Consider the following 17,182-nt stretch of genomic DNA (forward strand, 5'->3'; position numbering starts at 1 on the left):
ACTACGAGCCGTGCTCCATAGATAATTCAATGCTAACTTATTTAGATCGTTACTTGTGCCATCACCCCACATAATTATGGAAGCAATGACAGTTTTTAAGAATGGAAAACCTCCTCGTAAAACTCCGCAAAAATATCAAAACTTTCTGATAGTGGCTCACCCGCATTATTAGAAAGAGTCAGAAAAATACAAAATTTTTGCCAAACTAAATGGAATTCTACCGGTCAAGGACAGAACAGATATTACACTATGATCCCAACTCAAAGGCCAAGAAAGAAGGGGGGGGGCATAATTTAGTTTAACCTTTTTGCGATCATTCATACAATACTTAAATATGACCATGTCTTCTCGGCTAAAATTAGTTTGCAGACAGTTAAACAGACATAGGATGCAATTATATATGTAATTATATTAATATAGATTAGTTTATTGCGTGTCATCACAGCCTGCTATGAGTCACTGAAGTTAATTGTTCTTCCCACTCAGTCTGTCTGACGGGCATATTTCTTGACCTCGACCAAACACCAGCCAACTTTTATCCACGGTCATTTCTGTTGTCCGTATCTGACTAAGATTCCACCCACAAATCTTTGTAAATTAGCCATCATTTCGTCATGCCGATATAGATTTGCCAATATTTATCTGTTGCCAGGATAGAACTGTTTATGCAAAACCTCATGCGGATAAGCCCATATTTAGATTCATCGTCCTTTCTTTGCGTACGGATGGCATATATTATTTCAACTGTTCTCATCTTGGACGTTATTCTCACGACGTTTCGGTTGATGTCACATTCTTCTGGTGATTCTTATCGAACTCGGGAATCATTGTGATGAACTCGGGAATCCGGGCAGATTTTCGGCGCGGAACTAATTATTCAATCTACTAGAGTAAGACTGCCTTCGTTGGGTCAGCCATAAATTAGTGAAAGTCTTTATTAACTTAATTATATTCTCAGTTCAGTGTATACTGAGAATTGAATATTCAACCCTCAGAAGACTATTACTTAAAAGTGACTATTATTGGCATTTTATATATTGTGCTATGGGACTGTTAAAGTATGAATTTTAAGAGCCTTAAAACAATTTTTGCATTAGATGCGTAGTGTTACTGTACACAGCCACCCAGCCACCCACAGATTATACATATATATATATATATATATATATATATATACATATATACATACATATATATATATATATATATATATATATATATATATATATATATATATATATATATATATATATATATATATATATATGAGTGGCCTTGTCTTTCTGTGTGAGGAGCAGTTTCTACTAAACTTCTCTGTCAATAATTTGGGGAAAATGAAGCAATGTTTGGATCAGTACAGTTTAAATCAAAAGTTTAAATCAACCAAGATACACAAGAATACTAACTAACGTAAACACTTAATCTAATACAATACAAGGAAAATAACGTCCAGTTACCATGAAATGAGCACTATGGCTTGATGACCTTCCATTGGGACGTCACCGCAAATTGATTTTTATGTGCGACATGCACCATCTCACTTAAGCTTAAGTTATTAAGCATTAGTGGAGAAAATTTGATGGCATGGAGAACTTGTTCTCCAATTGAGCAGGTCAATATTAAAGATGAAAGTTTATAAAGGAGATGTTCAATTTTCGTCGAAGGATGAAGTTTAAAGGAAGATTTAAGAAGTTTCCTATAGCATCACAGCATCTCAAATTCGCCGATTGACATCATCCGTTGACAAGCGACTATTCATGATTTTGAAGCATGGGAGTTATGTTGATAAATAAATATTTTCTTAAACAAAATAATGTGAAATTCGTTCTTGTTTTTGGTTAAGATTGTTACTGGATTTGTTCATTTCTTATAAATAGAAATATGAAGTTAGAATGTTGTTTTATTACCGAAAATAAAGATTTTTAGACACTTGCAATAAAGTGATACACATTTAAAATTGCCAGAATATAGAAAAATTAGCATAGGTCTCAGAATATTTGGTCAAATTCCATAAAAATCAGGGGAATAAGGCACCTTGTTTATAACTTATTATGCTCTTCCAGTGTACCAAATTTAATTTCTCTGCGTTTCATAGCAATTTCAAAATTTAAAAAATAGTGGCCTGCAATAAAGCGATAGACAAGGTTTATATATATTCTAGAAATAACTAATAAATAATATAATAATTAAACAGCGTCTAATACAAGCAAATTAAATATCTCAAGACGAAAAAATATTTTTTTTAAATACTCAGTTAAACTGTTCATACATGCTAAAAGGTTTGTGAGTTATATATTAGCTAGCAGGACCAAGAAACAACAAATGAACAACACTGTTCAAAAATGTTTAATTTCTATTAAAAACAAAGCAAAAATCAAAAGAATAGATTCGTTGTCAAAATACCTCAGTAAATTATCAAACAAATCATATTATCTAAACCCAGGAGAAAGGATTAACAGACACCAAATAAGCTATTTTCTATTTAAAAGAAAAGATCATTCATATCCCGGTCACCATATTTTTCAACAATAAAAAAAAACAATACAAAACTACTTCTGTCCTATTGTCCTGTATATTCAAAAACTAATTGATTAATAACGCTTTCTGTTCAAGAAGTGGTTGATCAATTTACTCTTTATATATAAAGTAAAGACTACAATTGTCTTTACTTTTTAAGGTAATTTTAATTGGTTTACGTGTAATTGCATGAAAAATATGATCTCAATTTTATTTTCCGTTGGTATCGTAGGAGCAAAAAATAAAAAATTAACACAAATTTCTTTTTCTTGATTGAGATCTTTTTTATTTAACTTTAACATCTTGTACGTCTTTGTTTTCTCCCACTCGCCTTTTTTGTTCTTGCTTTTTTTTTCTTCTCTTTTTGTCATGATTATTATTGTAACTCCTTTTCTTCTTTTATACTTCTTGCTTTCTTTCCTTATTATTATTTTCTTCTCCCCTCACTTTTACATATGTTTTGTGTTTCTTTTCTCTTCTTCTTCTTCTTCTTCTTCTTCTTCTCCATCGTCATTACCATCTTCCCCATTATTCCTTCCCTCATCATCTGTCATTTCGTCATCGTTTTCTTCGTCGTCGTCGTCATCATCAGCATCACTTTTTCCTTCTTCATCATCTATCATTTTGTCATGGGTTTCTTCTCCATCATCATCTTCGTCGTCGTCGTCGTCGTCGTCGTCATCATCATCATTCCTTTCTTTATCATCTATTATGTTCCCATCGTTCTTTTCCTCTTCTTCGTAGTCATCTTCGTTTTCATCTTCGCCTTCATAATCTTCTTCCTTCTTTCCCAAGCTTGTATCTTCTACCTTTCTCTTTTCCAAACTCATTTCACTTGTTTCTTCCTTTGTTTTACTTCTTCCATTCTGTCTTACTTCTTCTCCGATTTCGTCATCTCTTTCTTTTTCACTCTTCTTTGACTCTTCCATGTTTCCTTCATCCTCTTTCTTCTTATCTTCCCCATTTTCTTCTGTGTCCTTGCTTTCATCACAATTGACCAATTCGTTTTGCATGACTTCATCTCCTTTAACTTCATCATCATCATCATCATCATCATCATCATCATCAACAACAACAACAGCATCATCATCATCGTCATCATCGTCATCGTCATCAACAACATCTTTTCTTTCTTTTCCCCTTTCCTTTTGTTTATCATCTTTTTCTTCTGAGCTTTCTTTCTCTCCGGTCCTCATTTCGCGACCCTCTCTTTGTTCAATCTTTTCTTCCTCACTTTCTATTCGATTTCCTTCTTTGGTCATCTCTATCAAATCGTCCCCTCCTTTCTCATGCGAATCGCTTTGTGTTTGTTCTTCGAACGATTTTGATGGCATGGAAACTTGTGCAATCTCTGGAGTGCTTGTGTTTCGCTTGTTTCCATCAAACTCATTTGTCAGATATGTCACATTCCTCTCGTCTAAAACGACATCAAAATCGGGTTCCTCCGTGCTGTTATCATCAGTCCTCATTTCTGATTTATCAAACCTAATTTCATCGCTATCACTCTCTAAAACATCTTTGGGGTTACCAAAGTTGGTGCCGTATCTCCCTTTATCCGATGGAGTCTCTTCAGACTGCCCCAAATATTCTGAACTACTAGAAGATGCAACCATTTCCATTGACTGTTTTTCTGACTCCATCGATGGACTAGCTTTCATTCTAGTTTTTTCCAATAATAAAGTAGAATCATATTGTCTTGGGGTTATCAGCAAATGTTCTTCTAGTCGAGACGAATCTCTATCCGGAATCACAGATTTGGAATTTTCTGTTTCTGGACTTTGATTCTTGGACAAGTTGCTATTCCGTGATTGAAGTGAATTTGAGTAGTAGCCATCTTTATCTTTTTCATTCTTTGTTATTGTCACGCCTGTGCTTTGTTGGTCAGAAGGCATCATACCAAAGGCGGGTTCTTTCTTTAATCTCAGCGTTGGAGGTAAAGGGTCGGCTTTAGGAGTCAGCACTCTATAAGACAACTGAGAAGGATCGGATGTGGCAGAATGGTCATTTTCCTCTGGTCGAACACTGTTTACATTTTCAGTCAACTGTTGCGACACTGGCTTGGTAATAAGACCAACTTCAGGGTATTCAGGGTAGATGTATTCTGGATGGAAGTAGTCGCCATCAAGACATCCTGAAAAAATATTAAACATAGACATGTCAATTTAAGTAAAGCATTTTATACATATATTTGTAATATTTGTAATTTTATGCATATATTTGTAATATTTGTAATTTTATACATAGTACAAACAATTTACATATATTATATTATTTAGCATCTTCAATAATTTTGATAAATCCCTTTCTGAAAAATGAATACAAAAATAGTAGTCGTTAAGTGAGATGAAGACATATCACACACACACATAAATACATACATACATACATGATGATGATGATGATTGCAACGTCTTGTCAGACGAGTGCCACTCCCTCAGAAACTTAAAGTCCATGAACCCTAACATTAATTTTTTTCTTTTAGTGATACCGGCGAATTCACACACTCAAGCAGACATGACACTGAAGACGGTCATTGCTATATATACACACACACATATATATATATATATGTACACGCATACACACACATACGCACACACATATATCCACAAGCATACACACATATATACATAAATAATGCATATACATACACACATACATACATACACAAATACATACGCATATATACACACACACATATACAAATACAAACACACATATACATACATATACACATACAAATATTATACATATATGCACATATACACATACCTTTAATTACATATACATATACATACATATCTATGCATTTATACACAAACATACACATATGCATAGATACACATACATATACATACACAGACAAACATATATATACATATATACATACAAACACACAAACATATATGCATATATACATACATATACACATAGATATATATACATATACATACACATGTACATATATAAACATGTGTACACATATACGTACATACACACACGGATACATATAATAATGGCAGATCAATTATTACATGCTTCCAGCATTTCAAGCCTACACGCGTCACAACTTTTCCATTGCTATAAGACTATTTTTTATGGACAAATGCTTGAAGGAGTAGCTATACAAAGATGATGTTACAGAGATTTAGCTTTGTACGACAGCTAAATCTCCCTCTCAGTTCAAAATGTTGAAATCCAGCAACAAGCAAGAGCAAGATAGCCAGCAACAAGTTAAACTGCAGACCAGCTTAATGCGGGTACTGGTCTCCAGCTTTATGGTTTTTTAAATTAGAGATTTGTTTCTCCTAGAGGGATTGCCTTCACCACGGCTTACAGGAGCCCTCTCCACCCCACATACACATAGAAATAAACACATGCATGCACACATACATGCATACACACAGAATGCGCGAAAACATACATATGCATGTACACACAAATGCAAACATACACACATAGAAGCACACATTATAAGCATGTACTTACATATTAATACACACGCGTACACATGCACATACATGTAAAATACACATGAAGGGGTGTTGCAAAAGTCATATATACTCAATGATCAGGACGAAGGTGATGGGTACAATTCAATGAGTTTGAAAAATAAAATCCCAAACAAACTAAATATACATAGAATCGGACGAAAAATTCAAACTTTTTTTGTCCTTTTTTCTTATTTTTTCCTTTTCCTTCTTCTTTTCTCCTTTTTCCTTTTTTCCCCTCTTCCTTCTTTTTTAAATAAAATGTTTGTACACAAAAACTCACGTCCCGAAGGCAGACAATGATGACAAACTTCACACATTATTTACGACTAAATATACATAGAATCAGACGAAAGATCCAAATAAACAGAACCGCGAATGCCCTAAATATTTGATTTCGTCTAAACAAAATTCTCATTTGTTTTCTTTCACCTTGAATCCGTATTCATTTATTCTTGTGAATACTTCTTTTAGATGCTCTTGGTGGTCATTTATGGCCGCGCTCCTGATGATTATGTCATCCAGGTATGCACAAGCACAATCTATTCCGTTCAGCATTGTATTCATTGCTTGTTGGAAAATCGCCGGCGCGACTCAAAGGGTAGGCGGTTGTATTTGAACAACCCTTTGTGTGTGTTAATGCATAATATCTTTGAGCATTCTTCTTCCATCGGAATTTGTAAATAGACGTCGGACAAATCTATTTTTGAAAAAATTTTGCCACCATTTAGTCTCGCAAATATCTCCGCAGGGATTGGTAAAGGGTAGTGGTGGTCTTTTATTTTATCGTTTACGCCCGTAGAAAAGTCTGCACAGACTCGAATTTGTTCCGACTTTTTTTACGTAGACCGTAGAGGCTGCCCAGACGCTAGTTTCGATTTTCGATAAGATGCCTGCTTTTTCGAGTCTATCTAGCTCACTATTTATTTTGTCTAAACCGACGAACGGTACTTCCGTTTTATCTTAAACACCGGTGTTGCATCCTTTTTTAGCTCGAACGAAGCCTTAAATTTATTGTATCTTCCCAGTCCAGTAGTAAATATTTCTGGGGATTTCTTTTTTAGATCGTTTTTAATATTTTCTGATGTTGGGGTGCAACTGGTTATTTTTTACAAAAAGCGTTCATGGGTTTATCCCAAAGATTGAATTTTTCAGTCCAGTCAATTCCCAATAAGTTCTCGCTTTTTTTAATTACGAAGATTTTCAATTTCTTCGTCGTGCCATTTAAATTAATGGGCAGGATGACCTCTCCTTCGAATTTTATTTCGTCTCCTGTCACTGTTCGTGCACCTTTACTTGACTTTTGAAGAGTCGGTTTATCCAGCTTTTTCCAAGTGTTGGCGTTTATTAATGACAAATCCGATCCAGAAGCAAGCTGAAATTTCACTTCTTTGTCGAAAACATTTACTGATACATATTTTCGTAAATTATTTTTCCCTTTGTCGTTTGTTCTCATTTTGGTGTACTCTATTTTTTGTTTTGCAGCAAACACTCTTATGTCCAACTTTATCGCAATTATAGCACCTGATGTTTTTGTAAGGACAATCCTTTTCCAAATGTTTTTCATCACATCTTCTGCAATTATTACCTGATACTGTCTTTTTATAATTTCTTTGATTATTATCGTAATTTCGTTTTCTGTAGTTATTATAATTTGAGTATTTATAATTTTAGTATTTTTTTGAATTTTGACAAGTTTCAAAATTTCTTTGTCCTGAGTTTCTGAAAGGTTTTTTAATCTTCCTAATGTACACCACTCCTGCTTCTTCTATATCCCTGGAATCTTTTTTTAGTGATACTGCCCTTTGGCAATCTTCTGCTAATTTCTGCAATGTCAGGCCTTGTTCTGTCTCTAATTTTGAGAGAACGCGTCTTCGGATCTCTGAAGTTTTTGTGGATACTAGACCCTGTGCAAAGATTAAGCATTTGAAATCGTCCACCGTGAGTTCCGATAATTTGAAGTTGTCGCAGTTTTTGTTTACTACTGACGCGTATGTCAGGTAGTCCTGCTCATCAGTTTCTTAAGATTCATACGTGACCATCTCTTCTCGAAAAGAGGCATGTTCGGTCCGAATAACTCCTTAAGAAGCTTTACGGTCTCAGCGAAATCTAACTGATTCGTTCTCATTGGCAATATGAAATCTACAAATTTGCAATGTTCACTGGTACCAAGCTTTTGAAGTAATAAACTTACCTTCTTTCCATTTGGCCAGTTTTCGCAGTCTGTTTCGAAAATATCTTCATACCTCTTGAAGTATGCATCAAAAGTTTTATCCTCTTCCGGTAGGTATGTGAACACATCTATGCTGTTAGCAATTGTTGTGTTGGAGAAGGTTCTATTACTTTCTTGTATGGAATTAGCTGTTAATCTTTCTAACAGTTCTTTCTGTTCAAGTTGCATTTGCGCGAACCTTTCTCCCTGCCTTTCTAGGCATTTTATGAGTCGTTCATTTTGTCGTTCGTCTCTTTCTGCGTGTAGGGCTTGCTGTTCTTTTTGTAGGATCTGCTGATTCTGCATGAACTGAGTCATTATTTTAGCAAATTCCTCCATCTTGTTTCTTCTCAAAGATTAGAAAATTTTACTAATTTACTTTTTACAATAACTACGAACAACCGTTTTTAGGTTCGCTTTTTTTTTCCTTTTTTTGTGTCAACCGAATTCTATCGATATATTATTTTTTGCGTTGAACCTTTCTTTTCCCCTTTTTCTATTGAGGGATACAAAAATGTATTTTATTTTTCTCTTAATCCGTTAAGTTTTGATTACGTACAAGAATTCTTTTTAAAAAAAATCCTTTCATGGTTCAGCTGAAAAAATATCACTTTCTCCTTCAAGACAATTTGCATAATTTAGTTCACGGTGTACTAGCGAAAACACCTTTTTTCTTTGACTTTCGTAGTCACTTTGAAATGGTTATTCGTATTTTGCTTTCAAGTATCCAGTGTTCGAATATCTCGTTCGACAATTTTGTCGTTACTTTCGTTTGTTTTTCTTGTCTTTTTTTTTTCGACAGTGATAACTTTCCGCGTAAATTATTTTTCGAATAGTGGCTGTGTCTAACAGTGAATTCCCGAGTAAATCTTTTTCAAAATCCTCGATGTTACCGTTGTGTTCAACAGTAGATTATTTTTCTTTTTTTTTTTCAATCTATCTCGAGTAAATATTTTTCGTACATCACTGTTGAGTTTAGTAGTGGATTTTCCCGCGTAAGTCTTTTTTCGAATTCTCGAGGCGACTGTCGTGTTTAATAGCGGATTTTATCCTGCGTAAATCTTTTTTCGAATTCTCGACGCCACTGTTGTATTTAATAGTGGATTTTATCCTGCGTAAGTCTTTTTTCGAATTCTCGACGCCACTGTTGTGTCTGCACAAATAATTAACAAGAACACAGAAAATGAAGGTATAACAATAATATATTAGGAAGAGAAGTTATATACATATTTACATGTCTTCAGATATACTTCAGTTGGAGATATTCCGGCAGGTGGCCTGTTGCATGTCTTACTGGAGGCAACATAGGCGTCTTGCCTATTTGACGGTCGTTGCAGAACTCTCCCGGTATTGGTGATTGATACCTTTATATATCTTATTCACCCACCTATGTTAATTAGTGGGCGTCTCCACAACACTTTACATTCATAGGATTAAAATGTTAAAATGGGAAGAACATCATGAAACTTGTCCCAAACACTCCATACATGCACACTTGTCCACGGTAAGCCAGCTGATAGAACCCAGCAATCTATGAAAACAGACCTCTCGTTTCTTTCTCTATGTGTAAAATAGCATAGTAGATATATGTAGCAGTCACAAATCAAAGGGAGATCTATTTTCTCTCGAAAATCAATGCGATTCAACCAATCACTGACCAACCATTTAGCAGAGTGCATTGATTCCATCTGTTCGCTGAGGAACTTTTATTGCCCTTTTAGGAATCACAGATAGTCAGCAACGAGAACACAGCAAGTATCGAAGAAACAGATTCCCCCCTCCCTCTCTCTCTCTCTCTCTCTCTCTCTCTCTCTCTCTCTCTCTCTCTCTTATCCTTGTCTACTGGACACTCCAGGATAGACGATCTCAGCGAAGATAACTACCGGTTCGGTTGGGACACCCCAAAGAACTGCTGCCTGATCTGCGATATCTAAAAACCACTTTCTACTTTTCATTTTCTCAAACAGGCACAGTCCAATTATCGACCGCCAAAATAAACATATTTTTCTTTTGTTTTAAAAGAGTTTTTTGTTTGTTTGTTCCGTGCTACGTGTTCGTCTATTAATACATTTATAGGGGTGCAAACCATGCATTCCTAAACATATGCAAACCTTCTTCAACTATTGTATTTGCATAATACTAAGGATGCATTGAGAAAATTCGAAAAAAAAACTCATTCAGATAAATGGTATAAGGTGGAAAAGATTTGCACCCATTGTCTGTTCTGGGTGTGTACCTACCTTCCACGGCTGAATATGTGACACAAGGTTGGGAAAGCGGAATTTTAAAAGCAAGTGCGCTAGAGGAAAAGAATTCTGGCCTGCAAAAAAATGCCTAGTCAGCCTCATCGGTATTCTCCAGTAAATGGAGCCTCAGGCGATTTGCAAGGTACTAACCTTTTCTCAAAGAATGAGAAGGAAAAGCCTGGAAGTATGAGCCCCTTAGAACTGCACAGGACTATATCTCAATATATATCTCAGGTGTTGCTGCACAGGACTATACCTCAGTATTGTTGTTATATCTCATGTGTTGCTGCTCAGATCATGGTGCCCTGACTTGACGGGGTACAAAACTAACTTTGTAATCTCGTGAGCACTGTCTTCTTGCTAGTAACTCTTCTTACAGAAGATATGTCTCTAGTCTTTCTATACTTTATCCTTATATTTATGACAGGTACTCGGTTAATTTTCAATGTATAGTCCCCCCTCTCACTGTAAAGCATTCACAACAAAAACTCGCCTTACAACAACAACTCTCAATAATTTTCATTTCCCGCTTTCTGTGTCTAAAATTAAACGAAACTTCTATGAACAAAGTTTTTTTCCTAAAACTACCCGCCGATGGAGCAGAATACCGCAGGGCTCTATACAACTACATATTACATGTTATTTTCAAGTACAATGTGGACAATTTTCTGTTAAGTCGTCCTCTTAAATAATCAAAGTCTGCCAAGCGTCCATCATCATTATCAATCATCAGTTTCGTCTCGCTGATTACCTGACACTCATTAACCCTTACCCTCGATTAGTCTGTAAGCATTGATAAGTGGTGACTCTTAAAAAGTAAAACAATAAGGTAAAACAAGCCACCTTAACAATTTCGTAATTGACATAACATAGGCGTTTTTAATTAGATTTGGTAATCATTTAGTATATAGGAATAAAGACGAATCAAAATCTAGTATTAGCCTGGTGCAAAAATATCGAATCGTGTTATTCGTTACCATTCGCAATCTCTTCATTAATCTTTTGCAGGCTTTTCGACAGCATGGACAAAATTAAAATCTGCACGATTTTCTTATTCCAGTTCAAACTAGGCCGAAAAGCTGCCGAAACAGCTTGTGATATCAATGATGTGTTTGGCCCATGAACCACTCACGAACGTGGGGCACAACAGTGGTTCAAGAAGTTTCCTAATTGTGACAAGAGCTCCGAAAATAGCCGGCCGACTACGGTTGATAACGAACATTTGAAAGCCTTAATTGAAGCCGATCCTCGCAAAATCACACCGCTGAACTCGAGGTCGACCACTAAACAGTCGTTTGCCATTTAAAACAAATAGGAAAGTCAAAAATGTTGGATGACTTAGTGCCGCATGGATTGAACGATAATAAAAAAAATCGTCGTTTTGAGGTGTCTTCTACGCTTCTTCTGAGCAACAAAAACGACCCATTTAGCAGATTGGGACGTGTGATGAGAAGTGGATCATTTACGGCAACGGGTGACGTTTGGTACAGTGGTTGGATGTCGGATAAGCTCCACAACACTGCCCGAAGCCGAAATTTCACCAAAAAAGGTTAAAGTGACTGTTTGGTCTCATCTATCACAGCTTCTTGAATCCAGGTGAAACGATTATTAAATGCACCAGAAGCTTCAACGCATGTGCCCGAAATTGGTCAATATAACGCGACCAATTCGCCTACATGACAACGCTAGCCCGCATGTTGCTCAATTGACCATGCAAAAGCTGAACGAATTGGGCTACGAGATTTTGCCTCATCCGCCATATTCACCGGACCTCTTGTTCACTGATTATCACTTATTCAAGCATTTCGAAAACTTCCTGCGCAAAAAATGCTTCAAAAGCCGAAGTGATACCGAATCGGCCTTCAATGACTTCATCTCTTCCAGAACTCCAGATTTCTATGCTAATAGGATGAATAAACTTGTTTCCATTGACAAAAATGTGTCGATTCTAATGGTTCTTATTTCGATTAATTTAAGTTTAATATGAAATTAATCTAAGTTTAATATGAAAGGAGTTATGATCTTTTGAAGTTGAACGTCAAAAAGCGACATTATTTTTGCACAAACCTAATATGTTTTATTTAGTTTTCAATAAAAATAATTATGTTACCTGAATTTAAAAAGATGGCAACTTGAGTGTGAATCAATTCTTTTGCCGGAAGTGGTGTGATCATTTCTACCATGCCTACACAAACCAAGCGACTCTAAAAAAGACAGAAGGAAAACAAAAATTTTAATAATCTATATAAAAGGTGTTTTTAGAGGCAGCGAACTTTAAATTAAGAAAAATTGCAAAAACAAAAATTTTTATCGTACAAATATATAGTTTATTTCAAAGATTAATTTTTGGAATTTATACTTTACTATTTCGAGCGTATGCCCCCGTGTCTCGCTCATAGATAGTGTCATGTAGAGGTTCAATTTTCAAAAACTTTATGCATTAAATTTGGAAGTATTTTGGCAATAACGTATCAAATCCTGTCTACCAAATGGTCTATTGTGTTTAGTTTATCAGGGTAGACATGAGATTTTGCATATTCACAAAGAATATAATCTAATGAGGTTAAATTACATGAATGAGGTGGCCAGATCCTAGGTCTATTTTGTGAAATTATTCGTTGATCAGTTTTTTTTCTTTCGGTAAATTGTTAGTATCATTTGCAATTTGCAAACACTGCTCGGGTGTCGGTCTCTCTATAATGGATCGCCAAACAAAGCTGAACTCAAAATAAACGATATTTGCCGAATCTGCAATCCGTCGCCTCTAAAAAACACTTTGTGTTTAAAAAAATATTGTGTATAAAACAAAGTTTTCTGTATGCATGCATGTTGCCGTATCACAGTTAAACAGGTGACCTAAATGCCAAAGTAACAACAAGTTTGAAATTAGCAAAAAATATATAAACATTTTGACCCTTCTCTTTAGTAAAAATTCACGAATAATCAGAAAATTAACCAATTTTAAGGAAATTTCCAGTAGTTATCAAATAATGAGCTATATCATAATGAAGCCATTATTTTTATTTGAATCTTAGTGGAATCTCTAAACTATTTAAACAAAAAACGCCTTTACTAAAGTGATGGTTTCAATAGTAAAAGGAGTTAATGAATTTATTTTTTGCTTGTTTATAAAAATAAAACATCATAAATTATAACAATAAAAAAACGAAAATTATTTTTTTTTTCAAGAACATTACGAAAAAAAGCTCCTAAAGTCCATATTAATGAATTCGATATAACTCGAAGAAAAATTGGGGGGGGGGTATAATTAAGCGTTTTTTGTATAAACAAGGTGTTTTTTTTTAAATTTAATATCTTAGGACTTTATTTTACTAGGTATCTTTAAAATAGAAAACTGATATTTATATTCCAAAGGATTTTTACAATAAATTTATTTAACTTCAAAATTTAGCTGAATTTGTCAGCTTCCGAATGTCGCCGTGAAAACATTATTTATTATAACTTCTTTTTTTTTCACGTGTACAAATATTTTTTCCTATTGGAAATTAACTTTAGCCCTTAATCTTTCAAATATATCCAAAAAGTAGTCGGAAACCCACAAAAAAATTATGATAAACCGACTTGCAAATCTATGTCCTCCTTTTTTTCCGCCATTATTGTCATCAGTAGAAAGCAGTTTTCTACCACCAGTGTTTATCACTCTAAAGAGTGATTATACAGTGAGAACGCCTAACTTCGAAAATTTCTGTTTTTACTTATTATTATTTTTCTAATGAACCACTTTTCGTAATTTTTGGAAGTTATACTGATTTAGGCATGACAAATAAGTACGTAATGATGTTTTTTCCCTTAAATGCCTTTTTTTAATCCGCCAGTATCTGCAGGTTATCGACCCAAACCTGCACTAATCGCCAGTAATCAACAGTGCTGACAATAACAAACAGTGGGAAACAATGCTTCACAGTGGAAGCCAGATTATTTCAGTTGGACCACCAGTGTCCGCTATTTTCAAGGGATAACAGTGGCCACCAATGACAACCTTAGTTTAATTTGTTTTCGAGAGATGGGGGGGGCGTCCTTTAACGATTCTGTTCTGGATCTATGTCATGCTTCCGCCGGGCAATGCCAGTTAACGGGTCCTGCTAGTTTTTTGAATAATTTCTCGTATGTATATATAAGCAAAAGACTGCAAAAATATAATAAAAAATATTCCTAAAAGGGTTAGGTTTCTAAATTTCGGAGATGTGGATTGATAATTTGGATTATTTGGATTACTCGGACTACTGTTCTCATCTTGAGTGTTATTCTCGCAATGTTTCAACTGATATAACTTGCGATATTCTTCTAGGTGTATCTTGTTGAACTAGGGAATTTTTCTCTCAAATTCTTGAATCTGCATAAAATTTCGAACCAAACCTTTTATTTAATCCACGGGGGTAGTATGGCCTGGTTCCCTCAGTTGTGACCGTGTAGAAGTCTTCAGTAATCCGGAAGTATATTCTTAGTATCGCCTACATTTAGGATTGAACATTTAACCTCCAGAAGAATACCGCTTAAAACTGAATTTTACCTAGTACTTTATCTGTTGCATAAAAATACTAATAACGAACAAGATAATTGTAACTGTAGACACCGCACACTTTGCCGAGTTCAAAATAAATGTCTAACAAAAAGCGTAGTTCATCAGGCAACAATATTTGCGAAAGAATACCCGAATAACAAGAAATATTACGTAGGCATGACTTCCTTAGATTTCAAAACCCGATACTATGACCACAAAAGTACATTCAACAATAAAAAAACACCGTATAAAAACAACACTAGCGAATAAATACTGGGAACTCAAAGAAAGCGGACATTCGCCGGTAGTCGAATGGAAAATAATAAGACAAGCTACCACGTGTAAGCATTTAGACGACCCATGTAAATCATGCCTTCATGAAAAATTTGCTATCCTGTACTTTAAAGAACCCCAAAATCTATTAAAGTGTAGAAGAGAAATAGCAAATAACTGTGTTCACAAAATAAAACTTACTCTAGGATAGGATACAAAATAGCTTTAAAACTAACAAAAACAATAGAAAATAAACAAATAAATAAATTAAATAAGCATGAATATACATAAACGATCACACATATATGTATGTATATATATATATGTATATATATGTGCATATATGTATGTACACATATATATATTTATATAAAAAAAAGAAAAAGGGCTGCCTTAAACCACTAACCTAGTTCTAAAACAGATCCTTTGTTCGATAAAATGCATGCCCATTGGCTGATAGGAAGGGGCGCGGTGGATACTAGAAAACTGATTGGCTAACTAAAATCCTCAAAAGATGAGGACCATATAAAAACGAGAACAACAACAGAATTCGCGCATAAGCCTGACGAATCCTAGAGTGGATGAAACGCCGAATATTCAGTGTAGCTTAATCACCATATATATTTTATAAATTACTATATATATATATATATATATATATATATATATATATATATATATATATAATATTTCAAGTTTATCAGATGTTTTAACTTGTAGGAAATTTGATTCCAATATCCAGATAATATTGGGTAGTTAGGGGAGAATACGCACTATAATCGAGCCGACCTAATTCATTCCAGTATACAGATAATTTTTGGTCGTCAGGAGAGAATACGCACCTTTTCGGGGTGGGGCTATGCCTTTACGGTTTTTGGGGTTGTTTGTTTGTTTGTTTGTTTGTTAGTTTGTTTTTTCGTATCGCCCCTCCCCATCACTGATATGCGGCCAATTATCTGAATTATATTTACCTGAACTGTTCAGTAGCCTCAAAACTGGACGTTCAATGATTTCAGCGTTTCCCACCTCCATCAACGGGCAATCTCACGTACTGTTCAAAAGTTCAACAGCTGCGTCTCACACACTTGTCGAGTTAAGACGCGTTCGTATCGATAATATATAAATAAATACACCACTATTCAAATGATTAATTAAGAGTACGCAATAAAACATACTAATAAAAGAAAAAAAGGATCAAGTAAAGATTAGATACCCCGTAGCAGACGACAAAAATAGGCGAACAATTCAGGGCGCGCCGTTTGTTCGACCTTGACATTGCCGTTAGTTGTTTCTAAACTTGTAAACCGGTCAAATAGCAGACATATTCGAATGTTCGCGGGCAAGGTTTTTTTTTTAATATATATTTACAAAACTTTTAAAGATTTAAAAGAAAAAATATATATTTACAAAACATTGTCTTTAATATTGAATATTTACAAAATTTGTAAGGATAAAAAAAAACTTTTTTTCTATTTACGCAAAACTTTTTAATGTAAGTAAGAAAACGAACGTATTTAAACAAAATATATTTAAATAAATTGGTGTCTTTCTGATTACGTTCTTTTTATATATTTACAGAACTTTTAATAAAACTATTAATAATAATAATAATAATAATAATAATAATAATAATAATAATAATAATATTAATAATAATAATAATAATAATATTAATAATAATAATAATATTAATAATAATAATAATAATATTAATAATAATATTAATAATAATAATAATATTAATAATAATAATATTAATAATAATAATAATAATATTAATAATAATAATAATAATATTAATAATAATAATATAAAATTTCTTCAATTCTTAAATTTTTTCGACGTGCCCCAGCATATTATAAACACTCGAACCTCCCTATGTTAAGAACGGCTTTCGCAAAAAACACCCCTAACCTCAAAA

General features: G+C 34.2%; 1 protein-coding gene across 1 annotated transcript in view; it reads right to left on the reverse strand.

Moving 5' to 3' along the window:
• Positions 1–2,279: 2,279 nt before the first annotated feature.
• The window catches only part of LOC145284632 (dynein beta chain, ciliary-like), a 309,431-nt gene continuing 294,528 nt past the window's right edge, over positions 2,280–17,182 (reverse strand). Inside the window, exons 58-59 of the mRNA XM_080133537.1 lie at positions 12,577–12,670; positions 2,280–4,648 (exon numbers count right to left, since the gene is read on the reverse strand). Of these exons, the coding sequence (XP_079989663.1) occupies positions 2,967–4,648; positions 12,577–12,670 (1,776 nt within the window). The 3' untranslated portion in view covers positions 2,280–2,966. The remainder of the gene's footprint in view (positions 4,649–12,576; positions 12,671–17,182) is intronic.

Source organism: Euprymna scolopes, chromosome 9 (genome assembly GCF_053919585.1).
Source record: "Euprymna scolopes isolate OS-2025 chromosome 9, ASM5391958v1, whole genome shotgun sequence".
NCBI lineage: Eukaryota > Metazoa > Mollusca > Cephalopoda > Sepiida > Sepiolidae > Euprymna > Euprymna scolopes.